Consider the following 22,027-nt stretch of genomic DNA (forward strand, 5'->3'; position numbering starts at 1 on the left):
TAGATGCTCCTTGACCAGAGCACACATGGGGGATTCCAGTCAAAAGATTATGATTAATTTCAAATGCATCCTCCCACAACTTCACAAGTCTGGAAGAGATTCTAATAAGGTACAATTAGGCTAATACACCCCCCCCTCTCTCTCTCTCACACACACACACACACACACACCACACACCCCTTCATGCATGAGTGAAACCAGATGCTGCTTTCTAAGATGATAAAGCTTGTATTTTATGAGATGTTCACACAAATGCCACTTTAAATTATGAACATGTTCTTTCAAGTAAAAAACAGTTTCTATAGCCAGAAATAAGGACATGACAGCATACATGTTATCTTTCCAGCACGCGTTCAAGCAGGGTTTCAGTCTTACTCAATTATTTGCTGCTGCAAAAGGATCAATAATTACTGTCAGGCCCAAAGACTGAAAGCCACACATATATTAACTCTCTGCTGCAGCACAGATAGTGCTACCAAGCACACCAGGCGGACTGCAGGCAAGGCCAACTGTGCCATGTTATGAGTGCATTTCCCAACACCAGTACAGTACAATGGCTAGCCAGGTTTGCTCCATCACAATATTGCAAGAATACTGTACATCACAATGTTAACAAACTGAAGAACCCTCTTTTCAGGGGGCGGCTCAGAACCTCAAGATCTATTGCCCTGGTCAGCATATTTTACAAAATATCTTTAAAAGACATTTGAACAGAGCAAGGGCTTCAAGACCAGCCATATTGGTACTGTTCACTGACACACTCACAGGCAAGCCAAGACACCAACAAAAGGCTCTTTAACACCTTCATTCCCAGCATGGACAGCAGCAGAGGACTGGGTGGAGGCCTCGTCTTGCAATGTGCATTTGCTTACAGCGGCGAAGGGTTTATGAATCCTGCTGCTGACTCTCACTTTGCGCAATTCTCCCTGGGTGCTGGTTCCTCTGTGCAGGCCAAGACACAGCAAGCGGCTTAAGAGCACCAAGGGAGCGTTCTGTTAAAGCCTATGTTGCTGTTCACACCAGGAATGAATAGATTAAAGAACCCTGATGTCAGTGTGGCTCTGGGGCATACGGAGTGTGTGGATCTTAGGGACAAATGAGATATCCTTAGGGCTCCAATGGAGAGCCTCCAGCCCATGCGCTCAATTAAGTCTACCGGGCCATTTCAGCTGGGCTTACCTGCCCAACACTAAACATCATATGAGTTACAGCCAAAAGGGAGTTTCAGGCATTGTCCATCAGCTGCCTGTCAGGATGGGCTGTGCATAGCACTCTGCAAGCCCTGACATTCAACTGATAAGTCTGTGCTTTGCAGGCTGTGCTTCTGCCCACAGTCTGATTTCAAACCATGCAGGCAAAAACGGGTCACCCAATGTCACTGTGGGCACGAGAGGTGCGGGAAGATAATGGTCTGGCCAGCCAGCCCCATCCAGCTCCCCAGCCCTGCCTTACAGGATGGATTATTGGTTAATAAGATTTCCCTCACATCCACAGGAACTTTTTATGAGCTGGCTTACCATATATTGAGAGAACAATCACAGTAGTTGTGTACAGAACAGTGGAGAACAGACTAGTTTGCTTCTTTCCCATTTATTTATTTACTGGCATTAAGTCTTCCCTGCCCCACCCTTTTCGTTCCTCCCTCCACAACATCTCCCCTCAATGTCAAAGTGCATTTACTTTTAAGGTATGAGTTTTTAAAATAATTTTGGCTGATATTCCCTCAGTCTAGCCAAGCGGAGCTGACCCTGCTTTCCCCCCTCAGTTTTCCAGGAACAGGTGACCTCTTGATTCCAACACCGCAGCAAGAGACTTGGGCAACGGTTTCTAGGGATGAGAAAAGAACCCTGAGGCAAAAATGATGGCTTTTTCTTTAGCAAGTCCTAAGACCAGTGTTCAGCAGCTTATAAGGCTCCTGGGATCTTCTGTGGCGGGAGGCCTTCCTCGATCCAGAGGGAAGGGGACGGGCCGCTGTGTAGCATTCGCCGGTGAATCCGTCGCAATCGCAACAGGTACAGCAGGATGGACAGCAGCACAACAAAGAAGCAGGCAAAGAATAGGTAATGGTTGTAAACAAAGGAGAAGCTGCGCCAATGGGAGTGATTGCCTCGGAAATTCTCCTGCTGGATGTCCCTGGGAAAACAGAACAAAATTATTAGCGTGAAAGAAATCTTACAGCAACCCACATCTCAGCAAGTCAGCCTCTGCAAGGGTGGGAGAGATGCCAGAAGAAAGCTGAGAGGGCAACTGAGGAATATGCTGATTTTCAAGTGGGAAGAGCCCCAACTCCTAAACTACCCCTTAGAACTTTATGGGGGGGGGGAGTTGTGATGTCAGCGGCTGTAACACTAATGTCATCTTCCTCTTAGACCAATTCCTTTCATCCTCTCAAACCCATCTGAATGCCTAGCAACCCAACAGCAAAGGCTGCTGGGCTGGTCTCGAGGAACAGGGCACACAGAGGTGAACAACAACTAGTGTTTACCATTCTATTCGTCCTCTATTCCCACCATCTGGTGGGCAACTCACTAGCTCTACATGATGCTCAGAAAGCATCACAGATGCAAAGTTTTCTGGAGAAAATTATCCACTGAAAGGGTTGTGACTGGTGACTGGCTCTTTTTGAACACCACACTTAAGAAAAGTGAAGCCATACCTCAAAGGCAAAAATCGTGTTCGATAGAGAATGGCCCCCAACGTCCATTGCACCTCTTTGTCATAGACCTGCAGTGCAGTTTTTAAGTTGCCATAGTTTACAGGAAAAGAGAAACCGTTGTGAAACACTTCATACATCCAGGCTGACTTAAAGCATTGATACCTACAAAGAATAAACATTAAGAAGTCAACTTCTGCTGTTTTTAAACAGAAGCAGAACTCATTAAGACATAAAAAGCACAGCCTAAAAAGAATAACTGAATTCCCTTGGTCTTGTGCATTTACATATAATTGCATATTCAAGGGCACACTTTCTACTTAAACTTACACAGACATTCTCTAGATTGCAGCCAACAAATGAGGCGCTTATATGGAATAGATTATTAAGTTTTGCTATGACAGAGGGAGTGCATCTGCTCCAGCAGGCTTGAACATTAAACCCAAGAGATAAAAAGGTGGGATGAAAGCTTAGGTATTGGCTACTTTAACAAGCCTTTCTCATGTTAATTTTCTGTAATTAATAGACAGCATTATTGGACTTTCCAGGAATAGATAAGGTAAAAGGTAAAGGACCCCTGGATGGTTAAGCCCAGTCAAAGGCGACTGTGGGGTGGGGCGCTCATCCCGCTTCAGGCCGAGGGAGTCGGCATTGTCCACAGACAGCTTTCCGGGTCATGTGGCCAGAATGACTAAACCACTTCTGGCGCAACAGTGTATCGGAAGCCAGAGCGCACGGAAACGCCATCTACCTTCCTGCCACAGTGGTACCTATTTATCTACTTGCACTGGCGTGCTTTCGAACTGCTAGGTTGGCAGAAGCTGGGACAGAGCAACGGGAGCTCACCCCATCCCGTGGATTCAAACCACTGACCTTCTGATCAGCAAGCCCAAGAGGCCCAGTGGTTTAGACCACAGTGCTACCCACTCCATTTTTCCAGGAATAGCAGCATTTAACAGATCTGGCACTGCGGATCCGAAAAGTATAAGCCTTTTTCACTAATCAGTCACCTTCGGGAACACTAAGATTTGATTCATAAATTCACTGGATCATTACTCTCCTCCCGAGATGGAGGACGTCCCCTCACTACTCCTCCAACATGGAGGTAAGAGCTTGTGTGAACCACCAGATGCGCAATGTGATTTTATGGAAGCCCAGCTTATGTGGGGGAAGACCGAAGTCCACGGATCAGGCATTTGCATTACAGTCATACCTCATGTTGTGTTCCACTCAATACCGACTTTCATCTTTTTAACGCGGCAAACCCGTAAGTGTATACTTCCAGGTTTGCCGCCCGCGCATGCGCAGAAGCGATCTTCGTGCATGCACAGAAGTATTTGATTGCGCTGTGCACATGCACAGAAGAGGCGCTCAAGTTGTGGACTTTTCGGGGTGCGAACAGCAACTAGAGGTACCACTGTACTAACCGGCTTGTGTAGGAGGTCAGCCCCATTGTGGGGTGGGTCTCTCTCCTCCACCACATGGGAACTGCAACAGTCCTAGTGGTAATTTGCACTAGAACTCTGTTATACGAAATAGCTATAAACGTATAGCATCCGTTACATGCTTATGAAACTATACTAGGTACTCAACCACAGTTCCAAAAAACTCTGCAGTTTATGACTAGTAGTTCAGATGGCAAGAATGAATGCTTCTGGGCCTCCTTGAAGTGTTTCCTTCTAGGAACTACTGGTACAATTTGTTCTCGGCTCTTCTCTCCCCAGGAAGGATGCTCAAGCAGATCCAGCTATGAGAGAATATGAACACTCACTTCAATCGATGAAGGTCTGCGTGTGAGGCATAAAGACCACGGTCCAAACGTTCCCTTAGGACTGACCACTTTGTTGCACAATAATCCTGAAAAAGAAACACAAAGAATGTAAATATCTACATTTTGAAGGCAATGTGAAAATATTATATAGAAAATATTATACACTTTTGGAGGCAAGGAATGTAATGAAATATTGGGGGCTAAGAAAATTGAGGGCTATTGCATTAACCAGAGAATCAGCGCAGCATATTGGACAGAGTGTCCAACCTCAATTAGGAAGAGCAGGTTCAAATCCCCTTACCATGGGAAAATGCACTATGGTCCAGTCACCGTCTCTCATCCTGACCAACCCCAACATTATTGCAATTCTAAAATAGAACGGTAGGGAGATATTTCTGTATTTATCTATCCTTTATCTCACAGAATTTTTATCCCAATCATCTACAAATCTCAGGGTTACAAAAACTTAAAAACCGTAATATATCCATATTTAATAAACAAGAGCTGGTAAAAATATGATTAAAACTATTAACATATATCCCAAACTGCCTAAGTACTTAAAACTAACTAGGAGCGGACTAATAATCCCCCAAATGTCTGTGCAATCAAAGATGTATTTGTCAGGCACCAAAATGCCAAATGGGTCTGGCATACTTCATCCACAACTGGGCCACTACCAGAAAAGGCCCTCTCCCATGTCACTACCAAAGCTATTGCCCGTGGTGGTGGAACAACAAAAAGGGCCTCTCTGCCTTGGTCTAAGGAACTGGGGTGGCTAATTAAGGGAGATGTATTATTTCAGATATCTGAGCTCACCAGAAGATGGACCTAAATATTAACAACATTTTATACAGCAATTTTACATGCAAATTGCTTCATATTCAGTGGTTCTTGAAGCCACTCTACAATGTTGTTAGCTTTTTTTGAAATACACTAAAGCATATGGGAGCAAAGTTAGTGACACAGCAAATGGATATGCAGGGCTGGAGAGAATGAGTATACAGGAAGGAAAGAGTAGGGAAAAGGTTTTTTTGGTAAGGCATCCAACCTTCACTTGTTTTTACTTTCCTATTTTACAGAAAGGAAAACTTAAGGCTGGGGGAGAGTATCTTGCCCTAGGTCAGTGATTCTTAACTGGTGCCCAAAGGGGGGGGGGGCATGATCTACAAATCTTGGGGGTGGGGCATTCAGAATTTGTGGGGGCAAAGGCAGATTTTAGGCAGCCCTTTCTCCCTTCTGCCAGCCAGCAGGGAAGGGTTGTTACACAGTATAGCGCTCACTGTGTTCAGAGGATAAAATTAAAGATAATCCTTTTCAAAACTCTTTAAAAAAGCAGGGTGCAATAAAGAGGAGTCAAACATGAATGCCCCTCCCTGCTTAGGGCCAAGCCCAACAAAAAGTAATGCACCTCCATCCACTTACAATGAGACTTAAATATGTATGAATGAAACAGGGTGGGGGTTATAACAGGAACACATACAAGGGAGAAACAGGTTCTCTAAATAAAAAGAAAAGTGTCAATTGGGCTCAAATAAAAATTTAGCACCTTTTTAAAGAACTTGCTTCTCCCTTATCAGTATGAGCTTTCAGAGCCTACTAGCTCAAAATTACATCTCTTTCCATCTCCACCACCCATCTCTGCTCCACCACTATGAGCAACTGAATTATCCCTCACCCAGGCTCCCTCCAGCCACTCTTCTTGCCCGAACCTCTTCCCCAGTTTGATCACAGTTAACTACCACCCCCTGCTGTTCCCTCTCCATGAAACCGAAAATTAAGGAGTTGGCTGGTGAGGATTTTATTGAACATATGCAGGAAATCTGTGTATTGCATGTATATGTCTATACCTCTGGAACCCACCCTGTTACATATCATACAAGCGCTGTCTCTATTGTCCTTTTTGGTACCAACTGAAGACCTTCCTTTTTCAAAAATCATTTTAAGTGAATATTCCCATCTCAGTTTGTATCTGTATTGGTTAGGAAATCTTTCTTATTGATGGGTTTATTGTCGATTGCTTTGGAATGTTTCATGGAAAGCAATTCGTAAATGAAATAAATATACCTATATAGCAGAATGTTACCTTAATGATAGAAACTTAGGACTCTCAGAAACAAAACTCTTCAACATCAATCACAACTCATGTACATGTGTCACAAAGAGTAGCATTAATTTTATTATATTTTGCCCTGCCCTCCTTTCAAGGAACTCAGGGTCATATAAAAAGCATGCTCTCTCTCTGACACACACATACCCCACCACCACCACTGCCAATTTCACTTTCACAACAACCATCTGAGGCTGGTTAGGCTGAGAGAAAAGTGTTTGGCCCAAGATCACCAAATTAGCTTTGTGGGTTCACTGAGAAGATGATCCCTAGCCTCCCAGGCCCTTGGTCTGACAATCTAGTTGCCCCTTCACCACCCAAAAGCAGAGGGACCTTTTACCTTTGCAGCTTTAATAAACTTAGCAGCAATGTACTCTCCTCCCATCCGCAATACATCCTCGGTACAGTAATAGAACTCCGAGAACCCATAGAACTCGCTGTTCTCAAAGTGCACAGGAGGTTGATAAATGCCATTCAAAGAAGTCTGTGTCTCATTTGTCTTATTCATGAAAGGCTGAATAACATCACGGCACAAGTGAAAATCTCCTGTCCCTCGAAGATGCATCTTCTGCCCATTCTGCTGGATTTCATCCTCAGCATCCAAAGGCAGGCAAGGGTCTAAATAGGGGGTATCAGAAGTCATACCAATCTGTTTGCCTAGAAGCCTGCAAAAAAGATTGAGCAAAGTTACATGTGCAAAAACCGTTTACAGGATACCAGATCGCTCTGCCTTGGAGAGTGGTCCCACCTAGTGCTGTGTCAGGTGAGCAGGCACAAATTGGGGAAAGCAACACAATGGCAAAATCTGTGACTTCTAGTAGGCCTGTGGAGGTCAATGCAGGATGCACCACCACATCCTTAACAGAGGACCATTCCACCTGTGCTTAACATCCCTGACAGACAACCATCCCACCCGTGGAGGGCCCACCACTCCCTGAGGCAGGCTGTTCCAGTGCCACACAGCTCCTCTCATGAGAAAGCTTTTTCTAATTTTCCTCTTGCATGGATATGTGATCAGGACGCTGGTCAGCAGGGCTTTCTGGCAGTCCAGAGGGTGGTAACATGAGAACAGGGTCTTTTCTGTGGTGGCTCCCCACTTCTGGACTGCCCTCTCCAGGGAGACTCACCTGGCACCTTCATGGCATATTTAAGCACTAGGCAAAAGCATTTCTCTATAACCAGGCTTTGGCTGAGTAAACATACAGCCTTTTAAATCTTTTTGTGGGAGAGGGGTTATTGGTTTGTTTTTGTTTGTTATGTATTTTGTGTTCTCATTTTGTGAACCGCCCTGTGAAGGGCAGTATATACAAACTTAGTAAATGGCAATATTAATCATGATGGCTGGGAGATAAGTCAGATAAGGAAGGGCTAGGGAGACACGTAGCAGTTAAGAGTGAGGCTTCCAAGTTCCTTGGAACTGAGGTGTGAGGAAAGGAGTGGGGGCAGAGCGAGCCTGACTGGAGTTCCAGTTGAGCCAAAGCCCTCCAGGGAGAGGGTGCTGGGAAGGAGCTTATAGAATCATAGTATTGGAAGGGACCTTCATGGTCATCTAGTCCAACCGCCTGCAATGCAGGAATCTCAACTAAAGCATCCACCTTCTACTTAACAATCTCTAATGAAGAAGAGTCCACCACCTTCCAAGGGCATCTGTCCCACTGTCAAATAGCTCTTACCTACATGATTACTGCAACCATCTGAAGATGTGCCCATCTCACTGGGGAAGATTTAAATGTTGACATGTACAGGAGGGAAATCATTTGGATCTGGAAATCAAGTTAATCATAGAATATTACCTGTTTCTAAATACTGTGGTGGTAAATATGCTGTCTGCATATCTCTGCCGGGCAGCATTTCCACCAAAGCCGAGGAAAGTTGCCACATAAACTCGGTACACATGTTCAGTTTGGTGAGCATCACACCCTAGATTAAACTCTGCAAGTAGGTTCTTGGCCACCTCCTCCTGCAGATCCCAAAACACGAGATTAAAGAGGCATGAACAGCTCTGCTTTGTGTTGTGTAACACTTAACTCTGAATAGAGGGAAGTTATTTCAAATCTGCAGCTCTCTAAACATTTTCACAAGAACTTTCTCTAGAGGAACTCTTTGTACTTAATACCCAAGTGTCAAAGCGGGGGACCTCCAGATGCAGTTGGACTACAACTCCCATCATGTCTGGCAATCAGACATGCTGGTTGGGGCTGATAGGAGTTGCAGTTGATTAACATTTGGAGAGCACCACATTGGGTACCCCTTGCTAAAGAAAGTGACACCAACACCCAAAACTCTGCTAGTTGACCAAATCTGCACAATTTATGATCCAAACTGATTGCAGCCACCCATGGGGGAACTGTACATGTTCTTATATTCACCCGTTAACTCTTGCCTCTTCTTTTCCTTCCCTCCCTTTGACATCTTTACCACATATAAAGTATAAATTACTGAAGGCAAGGGGCAGATATATTAACTTCTGAATGCCCTGGAATTATTACTCCCTCCATGGGACAGAGAAATCTTTGAGGAACATGCATTGGGGGCAGAAGAAACGTAACCTGGCGCAAACACCACTTAATAGCCCTAGAGGTTAGTCTCTAGGGCAAAGTCCAGCAAAACCTCCTTTCCTGAATTACTTTTGAAATTACTGCAGTGACTATTTCTACAGAGGCATTCTCTGTCTGTTGGTTGGCTTAAGAGGACACATCATTAAGAGGCTGAAAACAAATAAAGGATGAAGCGTGTTTAAGTAATTTATCAAATAAAGTTATCTACAGCTGGGAGGTTCTCCATTTCTGAGAGGTTTTCATTTTACTGTGATCTATTTTCAACCCTCCATCTCACTGATTAATGTGTTGCTTGAAAAGCGGAGCTACATGGCTGCCTATGGGACTGAAATGTTAGGAATGCACTGCTTGACTCTTAAGATAGGCAAGAACCATGTGGATTTCTGAGAGTGCACCGTGGATGCTGAATTTTAAACTATTTTAAAGCACATACCAATAGCAAACTTAGTTGGTCTCTAAGCTGCTACTGGAAGGATTTTTTTTAAAAAATCATTAACTGTCAATGTCATGCAGCAATTATTCCATAAGCAACTGTTAGAAATTAAAGTGGAGATGAGTAAAATGGTTTTAAAAATTGTATTGTGTAAAGACGAGGCTGGAGAAGTTACAGAATACTTGGAGAAAATGCTGATGGAGAACTGCCAGAAAAGGAGAACGGAATGGTAAAATTGGAGACAATAGAGGATGAAATCCAGAGAACATCCACACAGATGCCTGAAGGAGTGAAATAGCCAAATGCTGGAGTTATGATGTTGGAGGAGGTGGTGGTGGTGTGCATAGATGGAGAGACTAAGAAATATCCTGAACTGGGAGAGATAGAGTTGAGAAAGAAAGGAATGTGATTGAAACTGGAAGAAAAAGCTACTACGTCTCCTGCAACATTTTTGGAAAAAGAATGGAAGAGGAGAAAAATTCTATTAAAAAAAAGAATTGACAACCAATAGCTACAAGGAAATGGGATTGGAAGATATGAATTTGGGAGTGGATTAATGACTATATAAGAACTAAATAATTATGGACTGTTGTGTTAATACATAACCATAGTGAAGAAATTCTGGAACGGATAAGGACTGAATGTTTCTTAAAATTGGAGGGAACGTTGTGATGTTGGACTAGAGGAGGACTATTGTTGACCCTTACAGATAATAATAATCGAAGAACCTCCTTTGGACTTCTTGCAGCGAAAGAAATGAACAGGAGAGTCCCAGATGGAAAACTAGAAAAAAAAGCCCTTAGCAGAGGAAGGAACAGCTGGATACTACTCTAGATTGAACATCTGACTGTTTTGAAGAACTATTGTATATATAACTGACAGATGGATAGTTGGAAGACCTTTTTATCTACTTTTTATTTTTCATTTCCACTTTATTCTTTTCTTTAATATTCTTAATTGTTTTCTTTCCTTTTTCTTTCTGCTTTGCTTTGGTCTTTTGTATTACAGTGGTGCCTCGCAAGACGAAATTAATCCGTTCCGTGAGGCTCTTCGTATAGCGGTTTTTTCGTCTTGCGAAGCAAGCCCATTGACAGCTTAGCGAATTAGCGCTATTAGCGGTTTAGCGGCTTTTAGCGGATCAGCTGATAAGCTGTTTAGCGGCTTTGGAAAAGGGGGAAAAAAGGGGAAAAAACCCGCAGGAACTCGGAAGACATTTTGTCTTGCGAAGCAAGCCCATTGGGAAATTCGTTTTGCGAAGCGCCTCCAAAACGGAAAACCCTTTCGTCTAGCGGGTTTTCCGTCTTGCGAGGCGTTCGTCTTGCGGGGCACCACTGTATTTGTGGCTCTCTATTTAGGGTTAAAGAGGGGCTAACATGCCAATGAAGGTTATTGATAATTGACAAAAGAACCTGCATGAGGCAGGGAAGAGAATCTCCCAGGTGAGAGCTGGGATGGTTCACGTGTCTCTGTGTGTGACAAGTTAAGATTTATCTGTGAAAGAGGACTTCGTATTCTTTTTTCTTTCTTTTTTATGTTTATGTTTTTGTTTAGATTAGTTGGTTTTGATTGCAATGTATTAGGGAAGGTCTGAATAAAACTTTATAAAAACAAACCAACAAAGCAAAATAAATAACACCCACAATCCATACACCACCGCATATTCCCACCAGAAGTGTCACAATTTAAATGGCACAATTCAAAATGGGGGTTAAACACCAGGAAAAGTTAACGGTTGTGTAGCATAATTCAAGGACATTTGTATTAAACTGACTGATGAAATGAATCATGTACAGGCAGACTGCTTAGCTGATGGGACATCAAGATGCAACCTCCTCTCGTCTTGGGGTGAAGATGTCACATAGTGAAGCACAGAACTCATAACACGCAAAAGAAAAATAAATCAATGGTATATGGATTAAAACACAGGAAAAAAACAAAAGGAAAAGAAGGAAAAGTTGTACAGATAATAACCTGCTGTGAAGAGGCAAAGCTTACAGTTTTAGGGACTTCATATGCTATTTGAGTTGACACACCACCCATGTCAAGTATACCCACAGTCCTCTTTCGAAGAATGGCTTCCTTGTTTTCACTGCCGGGAATATGCACCTCCACTACAGCATCATCCTCTGAAAGACAAGACGTGAAGGATGTTGAGATGTGGGGGCAAACCCTTCTGAGGATCTGAATTTCAAACATTTGCACTGCCATAGCTTGGTATAACGTAGCAATGGCAACCCTGCATTGGCAGCCTAATGCCAAGAGTTTGCTAGGCTGCAGAGTTGACAAAAACATGCAATTCTTGGTATAACACTCTTGAGGAGGACTCTCGGTAAGCTCTCTGAGCATAGTGCCCCAATAATCCCACATGACAGCCATAATGACAAGAGTCCTGGAAGGTAATAGGAAAGTTAGCTTGTGGTGGGAGAAAATATGTGCTATATATTTTAACAGTATTAGGAAAGAAGCTTGGAGTAAAACAGGAAATGTTGCAATGTCATTCTAAAGTAGGCATATTTAGAATGACTTGTATATTGTTTTCAAATATGGTAACACAGAGCTGGGAAAGATACAGAAAATAGCAATGAAAATAATACAGTATGGGGTTGAAGCACTTATTCAAAGTCGCCTCCATACCTCTCAAAAGCTAATGTTTTTGGGACTTCCTGGTGCATGTGTGTGTATACACAAACACACACACACACACACACACACAGCCTTGTTAAAACTTCTGTAGCTGAAAATATTTAGGGTATTGTTTTATGCCTTCTGTTCTCTAATAGACACACATATTTTTAGACTCTATATCTTTATTATGGATCAGAATCCACCAAGCACAGTTGCTGATCAACTTTCATTCACAGCTGCTGAAGGATATTGTCCACTAGCAGCAGCCATCGGACCATCAACACCATTTCTCCCTTTGGTAGGCTACATAGAGTGTTATTAAGACACTTGCCATCATCGGTATGCTCAAATCTTCCAAGGACAAAGTTGATTCCAATCCATGCATATACTCCTAGAAAATTTAAGAGAATAATTTTAAGTATTAAAAGTTATTGAGCTGCACCTTTAAAAATAGTAAACTTAATTAAAACAGTATTATAACAAGGGCCCAACGAGACTTGCCCTTGCCCAGTCGCTTTCACCCCGGGAAACCAGATCTTTACTACTGAATCGGAGCAAATGCCAATCAGGTTTACTCTGGATTGATGTTTGCTGCAATTTATTGCTAAAGAGCGGGTTTTCTGGAGGAAAATGGCAGGGCAAGGGTAAAACTGCATTCTAGGCACTGGACAACTACAAGTCTGGATAAGCCCCAATAAACTTGAGTTGTATGGAAAACTACTTTCCTTTTAAAAAAAATTATCCAGACATGCTACTTCTCAGGTAGATGGTTAAAAAAAAGAAAAACAACAATTCCTCACTGGCCACAATGATGTGTGAAAAAAACAAAAAATTCCAGCCTCTCCAAGACCTTCTAAAAATCTATGTACAGTCGTACCTTGGCTCTCAAACAGAATGCATTCCAGGAGTTCATTTGACTCCCGGAACAGTTAAAAAATCAAGGCAGGGCTTCCGAATGGCTGCAGGAGCGGAAGCCACGCTGGACATTCAGCGTCTGAAAATCATTCGAAAATGGGAACACTCACTTTCGGGTTTCGATCATTCGGGAGCTGATTTGTTCGGGAGCCAATGCGTTTGAGAGGTACGACTGTATGAAAGTGTTCTGCCCAGCAATTCCAAATGTTGCCACCAGAGTGTGCTCTTGCAGCTTTATAGTAAAGGTAAAGGTAAAGGGACCCCTGACCATTAGGTCCAGTCATGGCTGACTCTGGGGTTGCGGCGCTCATCTCGCTCTATAGGCAGAGGGAGCTGGCATTTGTCTGCAAACAGCTTCCGGGTCATGTGGCCAGCATGACTAAGCCGCTTCTGGTGAACCAGAGCAGCGCACGGAAACACCGTTTACCTTCCCGCCAGAGCGGTATCTATTTATCTACTTGCACTTTGAGGTGCTTTCGAACTGCTAGGTTGGCAGGAGCAGGGACCAAGCAACGGGAGTTCACCCCGTCGTGGCGCCGACCTTCTGATCAGCAAGACCTAGGCTCTGTGGTTTAACCCACAGCACCACCCGCGTCCCTCCAGCTTTATAGTACAAGCCTGCCAATGAACAGCTATAAATAACAGAACATGATGGCTTAGCTAAAACGGGCGTGGGGACTCTGTGGCCCTCTAGATGTTGCTGGGACTCCAATTTCCATCATTCCCAGAAGGATGATAGGAGTTGTAGTGCAACATCTTCTCGAGGGCCACAAGGCACAGGAACTATGACAAGGGGAAAGAGGTGTATTGCTGGAAAAAACAAACAAGGGATAAAGAAAGGCTTACAAAAAAAATAAAGATTCCAGTATCTGTGATGTGTGCAGTGAATTAAGCAGTCAGCTAAGCAGACAAAGAAACACCTGATGACTTATTTATGTTTTTCATCAAGTTTTTATGCCAATTTTCTTCTTGCATTTTGTATTCTGCCTTGATTTTTTTTAAAAATCAAAATATAGAATATAAATATATAAATTTTAAAAAATAAGAGAAATCAAACTAAGGATGCTACAAGAAATACAGGTGAGTTGCAAAAAGGGCATTTCACACAATGTACCATAATTGTATTTGAAAATAATGGAGGGGTGTGGAGGTAAACAGTGTATGGTTATTCAAAGACATTTAATGGTAAAAGGACCCCTGACCATTATGTCCAGTTGCAGACAACTCTGGGGTTGTGGTGCTCATCTCACTTTACTGGCTGAGGAAGCCGGCGTTTGTCCACAGACCACAGACAGCTTCCAGGTCATGTGGCCAACATGACCAAGCCGCTTCTGCCGAACCAGAGCAGCACACGGAAACGCTGTTTACCTTCCCGCCGGAGCGGTACCTATTTATCTACTTGCACTTGAGGTGCTTTCAAATTGCTAGGTGGGCAGGAGCTGGGACCAAGCAACAGGAGCTCACCCCATCGTGGGGATTCGAACAGCCGCCCTTCTGATTGGCAAGCCCTAGAGCCACCCACGTCACATTTAGAATCTGCTTTATTCTAAACCACAGAGCCACCCACGTCACATTTAGAATCTGCTTTATTCAGATCAACTGTTGACATTCCACTGATGAATCCCCAATAAAGCCCTTTCTCAGCCTCTCTTGATACTGCACAAATCCAGCCGATTTTACTCTTATATCATGCAGGGAAGACTTCTCATCCATTCATTCTCCTTCCCACCAAATATATTCTACCTAGAAAACCAACCACCAAACTAACACCCTTAAACTCCCTAACCCTGCTACATCCCTGGGGATTTTTTTAAATTTATAGTAGAAAGGAAATGTAGCAATCTAAGGAGCCCCTGCCCCTTCAAAATTAACTTCCAATTTGCCTGTGTTTTTTGCTTCTTAAAATTGGAGTGACCTGGTATCGACACAATCTGGTTGTAGGCTAACTAGGTATATAGACATCCTGGAAAGGGACATATCTCTGCTCTCCTCATTCTGTGTTGTGATCCACAGCATCTCTTACAATTGTGTTTCTTGTAGCAGTTCTTTGTCACCCACTGAAGGGGACCTGCTCCCTGGACAGACATTCCATCAGTTTAGTGAATGTGGTTTCAAACTTGTCTTTTTCAAAAGCAGTTCCTTACCTTCTTGCTTTCCTGAAATAACCTCAGCATGCGAGTCCGAAAACAGAAAATCAAAATGCACTGGGATATCAGTTAGCAGGTCTTCTAGTATTGCCTTTTGCTGGCTGCAAGATTCCAAATATGTTTAAAATACAAATAGACCCCTAACATACTCAATTCTCTGTATTAAACTGTAATAGAAAAAAGATATTCAGTCACCTCTCTGGTAAGATTCTCATCCCTGCTGTACAAAGGATATACAGTGGTGTTTCTTTATGTTTTGCACGGGGTACATGTGCAGCAGCAAAGCTCAGAAGTGGGAAAATATAGTCACTGACTTTTTCAGGAGAGGTAGCAAATTCTGAAATGCCTAAAAAAAGCAGTGGAGAGACATATGAGTATATATGCATACAGCAGAAAGTGGGAGAGTCCAACATACAAAAAATCCCTTATTATTTCAAAGAGTTTCTGATTGTAAGAGTTGGAAGCTGAATAACCTGTTTGCTTTTTTGGCGAATTTTCTGGGTAACATTCAGTATGCCAATCCAATTAAAGACAAAATACTGCCTGAGCAAAAGGATCTACTAGCCACTATAATTCATGTGGCCATAACTTTTACTACAAAAGTGATTTCTTGGTTTTAAAAAAGCCTGTTTCTGGAAAGGTCAAGACTGTTGTTGAAAAAACCCACAATATGTGAGCTGAGATTAGTAACATTATCTAGGCAAAAGGTAAAATACCTTGGCTCCCATGCTACAAAGGTTGTATTAGAATGGACATTGGAATATGTTTTGTTAGAGCATAAAAGGCATATATAACTGGAGTCTATATAATGGCCATACAACCAAATGGAGAAGGCAGGCGCCAAGACATCAAATAATCATTCCATCTATTTGAAGGGAAGCATACACAGTATGTTTGAATGCCAGGGAAAAGGCCATATTACAGATACTTGAATGACACATCTTTCAATTTATGTGTCAGGAAAAGCATACGGCTTGAAGTTTAATATAGCATCCTGAAGTTGGCACTTTGAATAGAACTGGTCCACGGATTCCAGATCCTTAAAAGCATTTCACTCATTCTGGAAAACAGTACATTTCATAGGTGGTTTTTTTAGTGTTCTCCAATTTTTTTCTTTCTTTTTTTTCAAATTGGAAGTAAGTTTCACTAAACAGAGTCTTGTGCCTGAGTAAAAATGCCTACGGGTATTCCCTGTAAATTTCATAAATATGCCAAATAGAATAATTTCACATGCTATATTGGCATTTTAGGCTACAGCAGTATTTTTTTTTTAGTAAATATTGCATATAAACACAGTTCATTGATGAAAAGAAAAGTATGACTTGATCATATTTATTCACATAAAAAATAAGGACACCGAACAGATGCCACAGATCGAGTCTGACAACAAATAAAATCTAAACATAACATGTCAACTTCTATTTATATACCACCTTTTTATATATATATACTCAAGGAAGCTTCCATGAAACAGTCACTGTTAGCTGACGTAACTACCAATAGGTCCTTCCTAAATTAATTTTTCTAAAGCTATAACCTTCCAGTTTACTGCATAGGCCAACCAGTGCTGAATTTCAAACCACAGAGAAACAACTCTTTGTTTTTATGTTACAATAACAAGCAGAGCTGTCTGCAAGAAGGAGGTGAAGGAGGTTAGAATGAAATCAAAACCCTTGGCTATATGAACTGACTTCCAAGTAAACATGGGCAGAATTGGCCTGCACATATCATCCCAAGTAAAACAGGGATAAAACACAATGAAACATTTAATAAAATGAAACTGCTACATTTTTATAAATTACCATTCCTTTTAAGACATGCTGCTAAGCTATGGCGGGGGGGGGGGGGAGAGGGAGACAAGTTATGGCCTGTTCTCCAATACCTGGTTTAATTTTCATAACCACTGGTTTGCTGTTTTTGTCCCTCATTTGTTTGATGTCCAGCAAATCATGTGGGTTGCCATTGTGCCTCGGCCACCAATACACAAAGATCCTAGATCCACTGCTACCACAGTCCACCATAATACCATAGTTCAACTTGGGATTGTTGGTATCTGTAGCTTCTGTGTCGGTTACTCGAGCAAGATACCTGGAAGAGAGCATCAAAGTGTTGTTTAGCAGCAAATTTCACTGAAACCAGTGGGACTGAGCTTAAAGAGTCAACAAGCATAAGATCTCACTGCAAATTGCATTCAATTTATAGGGACTTAGAAGCACATTTAAAAGCAAAAACAACTATTCTTTACTTGTGCTGTTCTCAGATGCAAACAAACACTTTTGGAATACATATTTTTGTCTTACAGGATGTTCTTACCTGTGCAGCTTTTTGTCCCTGTAGCCATATTTTACAACAGAATAGTACAGCACGAAAAACGCAGCAGCGAGCAACCCAATGACAATAATCTGCCGTAACGTGGTGTTTAATATTCGTGGACACCCTACTGGGGAAATGCTGAAGTGCCAAGAAGCAGGAAACAGACAAGAAACACTGATCCTGAAATTTAGAAAACAAGAAGATAGCCTGTCTGAAAAGGTACCTTAGTACAGTATACTCACTGACACACAAAGGATCCAGTCACTGGATCCCAAATGTTCTAAGCCAGAAAATATTTCATAGTGAATTTAAGTAGATTGTAAACTCTTCAAATAGATGATTCTGCAGTTTCAAGAACTGAAGGAAGACTCCGAAAGTTACATTACTAACTCTTAATTCCTAGATTTAAAATGCTTCCCTACACTTTGTATGTATTTAGAAGATGTATACCTTGTCCTCCTATTGAAGTTATGATGCTCAATTACAGTAATTCTAAAACATCAATATCATCACTATTGACACTAAAGCAACAATCCAATATTAAGAACATTGATATGCTTAAAAAGATGAGTAAATGCAAGCTAAGTTTGCATAGCCCCCAATACTGCTATGAACACAAGTAGCTGCCTGGGGACAGAGAAGTGAAGCCACAAGGGTGGAGACTGCTTGGAGGAAGAAGAGATGATCAGGGGATATGGCTTAGTCACACAAAATGGTTTATGTGGTCAGAAATTTCAGCTCCCACAGTGTAGCCTTCTAAGACACTGCTATATTCAAGAGTTTGTGTACTGTAGTTTCTGCTGTAAGTCAAGCAGAGCTTATTAGATGACCCTAGGGCAGGCCAAAATCCTCATATCTCAGACTCCAGGACTACAACATGAGGGGTACTACATTTATGGTATAGAGTTGCAGTAGATAGAGATGGAATCTTCAATTCATTCATCAGTTAGATTAACTTAAGCAATTAAATGCATTTTGATTTACTAAAATATGCCCCAATTTAATCAAGCTTTTCATTTCAGTTTGAATAAAACTACTTTTTAAATTGTGGAAGCAAGTACCACCATTCTTCTTGTGTGAGAAAGGGCAATGCTTCCTTTATGATGCTGCTTGCTACAGGTGTGCAACATTTTTTCAAAGAACACTTTTAATTTATCACAATCTCTCAAATGCGTATCTTATCAATTCATTTTTAAAGAGTTAAGTAGATAACAAACCTGGTAAAATATTTTAAAAATAATTTATAAATGGGCTGTTATTTCCAAACACCATTTACCCAATTTCTATGCAATGCCACTGTGAGTCCTTTCCATTTAAGTCAATTTCAAGTACTCACTGCAGAATGCCCTTTGGCATCTAGTTGGCCAGTGTGAGAACAGAGTGCTAGACTAGAACGGCCTTTAGTCTCATTCAGCAGAGCTCCTTTTGTGTTTTATATTTCTTCATGTGCAATGGAAATTCAGCACCTTTTGTTATTTATTTATTATTTGTACCTATTTGTATCTTGTATAGTTCAGTATTCAGCTGTAACAGTTTACAGTGGTACCTCGGGTTACAGACGCTTCAGGTTACATACGCTTCAGGTTACAGACGCCGCTAAGTCAGAAATAGTACCTCAGGTTAAGAACTTTGCTTCAGGATGAGAACAGAAATTGTGCAGCAGCAGCGCAGCGGCAGCAGGAGGCCCCATTAGCTAAAGTGGTGCTTCAGGTTAAGAACAGTTTCAGGTTAAGAACGGACCTCCAGAACGAATTAAGTTCTTAACCCGAGGTAGCACTGTACTTGTTAACAATGTGAGGTGTTTTGTCTCCAACTGTACCTTCATCAATAAAAATAGTACAGGAAGTGTCAAAATTAAGGGAGCCCAAAGTCAAATAGACTTTTAAGTCTGTTTCATCCCCATCAAGCACTCAGCTTATTCCTTTCACCCCGACAGTATTCAGATACTTACCTACCCATTTCAGAACAGTTTGATCAGGCAAGGTACAGTAAGAGAGACTTCTATTGTCAGCCAAATGTTACAGATTCATAAGACACAAACATAATCCCCAGGACCAATGGTACAAATAGGAACTGAAAAGAAAAGATTGCAGTGATATTAAAAAGATGGTACTTTTATTCAGATCCAACATCTGATGAGCACAAAAACTAAACCAATGTAACAAATTATTAGCAATGATCCCTCATCTATATCCTACCCTTCTTTCAAAAAGTACAGGATGGTGTGCATGGGACTGTCCTATTTTAACCACACAACAATGTTGTTAGGCTAAGGATAGTGAAGGCCTCTCAGATACATCTCCAGCAACTCCATTCACCAAACCATACTGTGTGAGGACATGGCAATATGAAATACACGTTCTGAGGTGGTCAATTCATCTCTCATATCTGAAGCAAGTGCACTAACACAGTTACTCACAATTGGAGATACAGGCAATTTTAATATTATTAAATTTATATCTCACTCTTCCTTCCGAAGAGGCCCAGGGCTAGCTTACACTACTTCCACTGAAGCTAGCAGAGCAATGTGAGGTTATGTAAACTTCCCACTTAACTGAATGCAGTCTGATGCTTGATGACCTTCCAGCATACATTTGCTGAAATTCATCTTCTGTATCAGTGCAATTTGATGCTGAAGCAAGCAACAAAACTGCTAGCTCCAGCTATAAATAACCAGCAGAACACACTGTATTTTAAATAACATTTCAAAACACAAAAACCCACATTATACAATCAACGCTTTAACTGCAATAAGATTTCAAGTCTTATTACCAAGTTAATCCCTACTTTCTAAACAGAATTTGAAGCAATCGGCAGGGTGTGTGTAAAGAATATATATGATTACAACTTTACAAACTAGAACCTTGAATCAGAAACAAATTGGCTGCTAGCAGATGCAACACTATCAAAATATGTTCAAAAAATCCATTTCATGCATGTATGAGAATTGCCTGACATCACTATGACATCAGTTGAAGCATTTTCTTTTGCCCACATTGTTTGATTTCAAATTGCATGGACAAAGGCACAGATTTTGATGGTGTCACTCAACACACTGATTGGCAGCAGCTGCAAACCTTGCTTTCAGCATAGATCAATTGCACTCAGAAGCTCTGTTTGGGAGCTGCCATGTGGAACAAATCCCAGCAGGCTTGCCTTTGGGGCAACATTTTAAAGCTACCACATACAAAATTTGCCTGCCAAAGAATATTTAGAGGAGAATTTTAAGGCTTCCAACTATTTCTCTGCAACTGTGTTTTACCTGTTCCACACCTGATGTCATATCAGGTACGGGGCAGGTGGGGATATGGTCTCATGGGCCAGAGGTTTCCCAAAATTGTTGAAGGCATTAATGCAGACTCTGCAGTCTTATTATGAGTAATTTCCACTTAACAATTTATGGTTTGAAATGGAACTCCAAGTGTGTGTGTTCCAAATTATGACACCGCAACATGAAGTACTTATAGTTACTTACCTCTGAAACATTGTGACCTTCCGGCAAACTATGCCAGCTATTTAATACAAATTACATATCTTAACAGTTCCATGCAAAGAATGCTGGAAGAAGCCATATCATGCAGAAACTAAACGGAGAATAGAAGAAAAAACAAGATATTAAAATGGGATTTTCATTAAAATCAGCAGATCTGCTGAACTTAAAAACCAAGTTACACTGTCAGTATAATAACCTGTTGCTAGGTTAGATTTAACAGCACAATGAAGCAAGTAGATCCCAGACTTGAAAAGATGAGGAAGAAAATATGCAAAAAGGTTCATCTTTCACCTCAGGATTAAAGAATACTTCGTTTTTATTACATGTCTGCATGTTATGTAATACATGGGCTTCTATGCTTTAAGACATTAAGAACTACCTTGGCTGCATCTAACTAAAGTCCCTTGGCTGAAGCACAGCCTTGCTAGCCTCTTTTTTTGCTAAACTACAAAGCTCCCAATGTTGCAGCTTTTCGAACTAGGGGAGCTGATGCAGCAGCTGGGTAATATGCCCTTTTCTGCACTTGGTTCTTTCCACATAACAAGCATGAGCTTTTTAGGAAGCTGACGGCTATAGCACAGGGACAGGGGACCTATAGCCCTCAAGGTGCTGCTGAACCACAACTCCCATAATCCCCGAGTACTGGCTATGGGGCTGATAACAGCCCAACAACATCTGGAGGGTGACAGGATCCAGCCCAGCACACAGTTTCCGAGAGCCAGCCAGCTGTGGGAAGCTGCTACACACACGGCATGTTTCACCGCAGTTGATACGAACTCTGCTCTCGGTTGACCCCTTGGACCAGCCTGGCCCGGGACAGCCATTCAAACAGAGGACTTTCCTCCGCCGCCGCCGCTGGAACGAGGGGCGCCACCCATCGCAGCGGGCGCTTCCCGCACGGCTTTCCCGCAGCTCCGCCGCCGAGGCCCAGTTAGCGGCGCATCGGGGCTCCGCCGTGGACCCCTCGTTCTCCTCAAAAATGGCTCGGAGAGGCTCCTCCGCCGCCGCCGCC

The 22,027-nt window shown here is 42.1% G+C and overlaps 1 protein-coding gene across 3 annotated transcripts; it reads right to left on the minus strand.

The window, feature by feature from the left end:
• Window positions 1-208: 208 nt before the first annotated feature.
• On the minus strand, window positions 209-21,127 carry ENTPD4 (ectonucleoside triphosphate diphosphohydrolase 4). Of its 3 annotated transcripts, none has more exons than XM_081843299.1 (13): window positions 20,998-21,127; window positions 19,478-19,595; window positions 17,523-17,702; window positions 17,092-17,297; window positions 15,405-15,555; window positions 15,207-15,310; window positions 12,479-12,538; window positions 11,494-11,648; window positions 8,325-8,491; window positions 6,872-7,196; window positions 4,425-4,510; window positions 2,657-2,818; window positions 209-2,133 (listed from the first exon to the last, which is right to left on the minus strand). In XM_081843299.1, exons 4-13 carry the CDS (start codon window positions 17,228-17,230, stop codon window positions 1,905-1,907), a joined length of 1,578 nt encoding a protein of 525 aa, XP_081699425.1. In that variant the 5' UTR covers window positions 17,231-17,297; window positions 17,523-17,702; window positions 19,478-19,595; window positions 20,998-21,127; the 3' UTR covers window positions 209-1,904. The 3 variants fall into 3 exon arrangements, with proteins under 3 accessions (XP_081699425.1, XP_081699424.1, XP_081699423.1); XM_081843298.1 differs by having other exon boundaries at window positions 11,518-11,648; window positions 19,474-19,595; XM_081843297.1 differs by having other exon boundaries at window positions 19,474-19,595.
• Between the last annotated feature and the right edge of the window lie 900 nt (window positions 21,128-22,027).

The sequence above is a fragment of the Podarcis erhardii genome (genome assembly GCF_964252035.2).
Source record: "Podarcis erhardii genome assembly, chromosome: 16".
Lineage (NCBI taxonomy): Eukaryota > Metazoa > Chordata > Lepidosauria > Squamata > Lacertidae > Podarcis > Podarcis erhardii.

Excerpts from the sequence above, each read along its gene's own strand:
- ENTPD4 (XM_081843297.1), bottom strand. Across the intron at positions 11,649-12,478 it reads ATTTGAGCATACCGATGATG|AGGATGATGCTGTAGTGGAG; the intron begins GCAAGTGTCTTA and ends CTTGTCTTTCAG. Across the intron at positions 8,492-11,493 it reads GCTTTGCCTCTTCACAGCAG|GAGGAGGTGGCCAAGAACCT; the intron begins GTTATTATCTGT and ends TGGGATCTGCAG.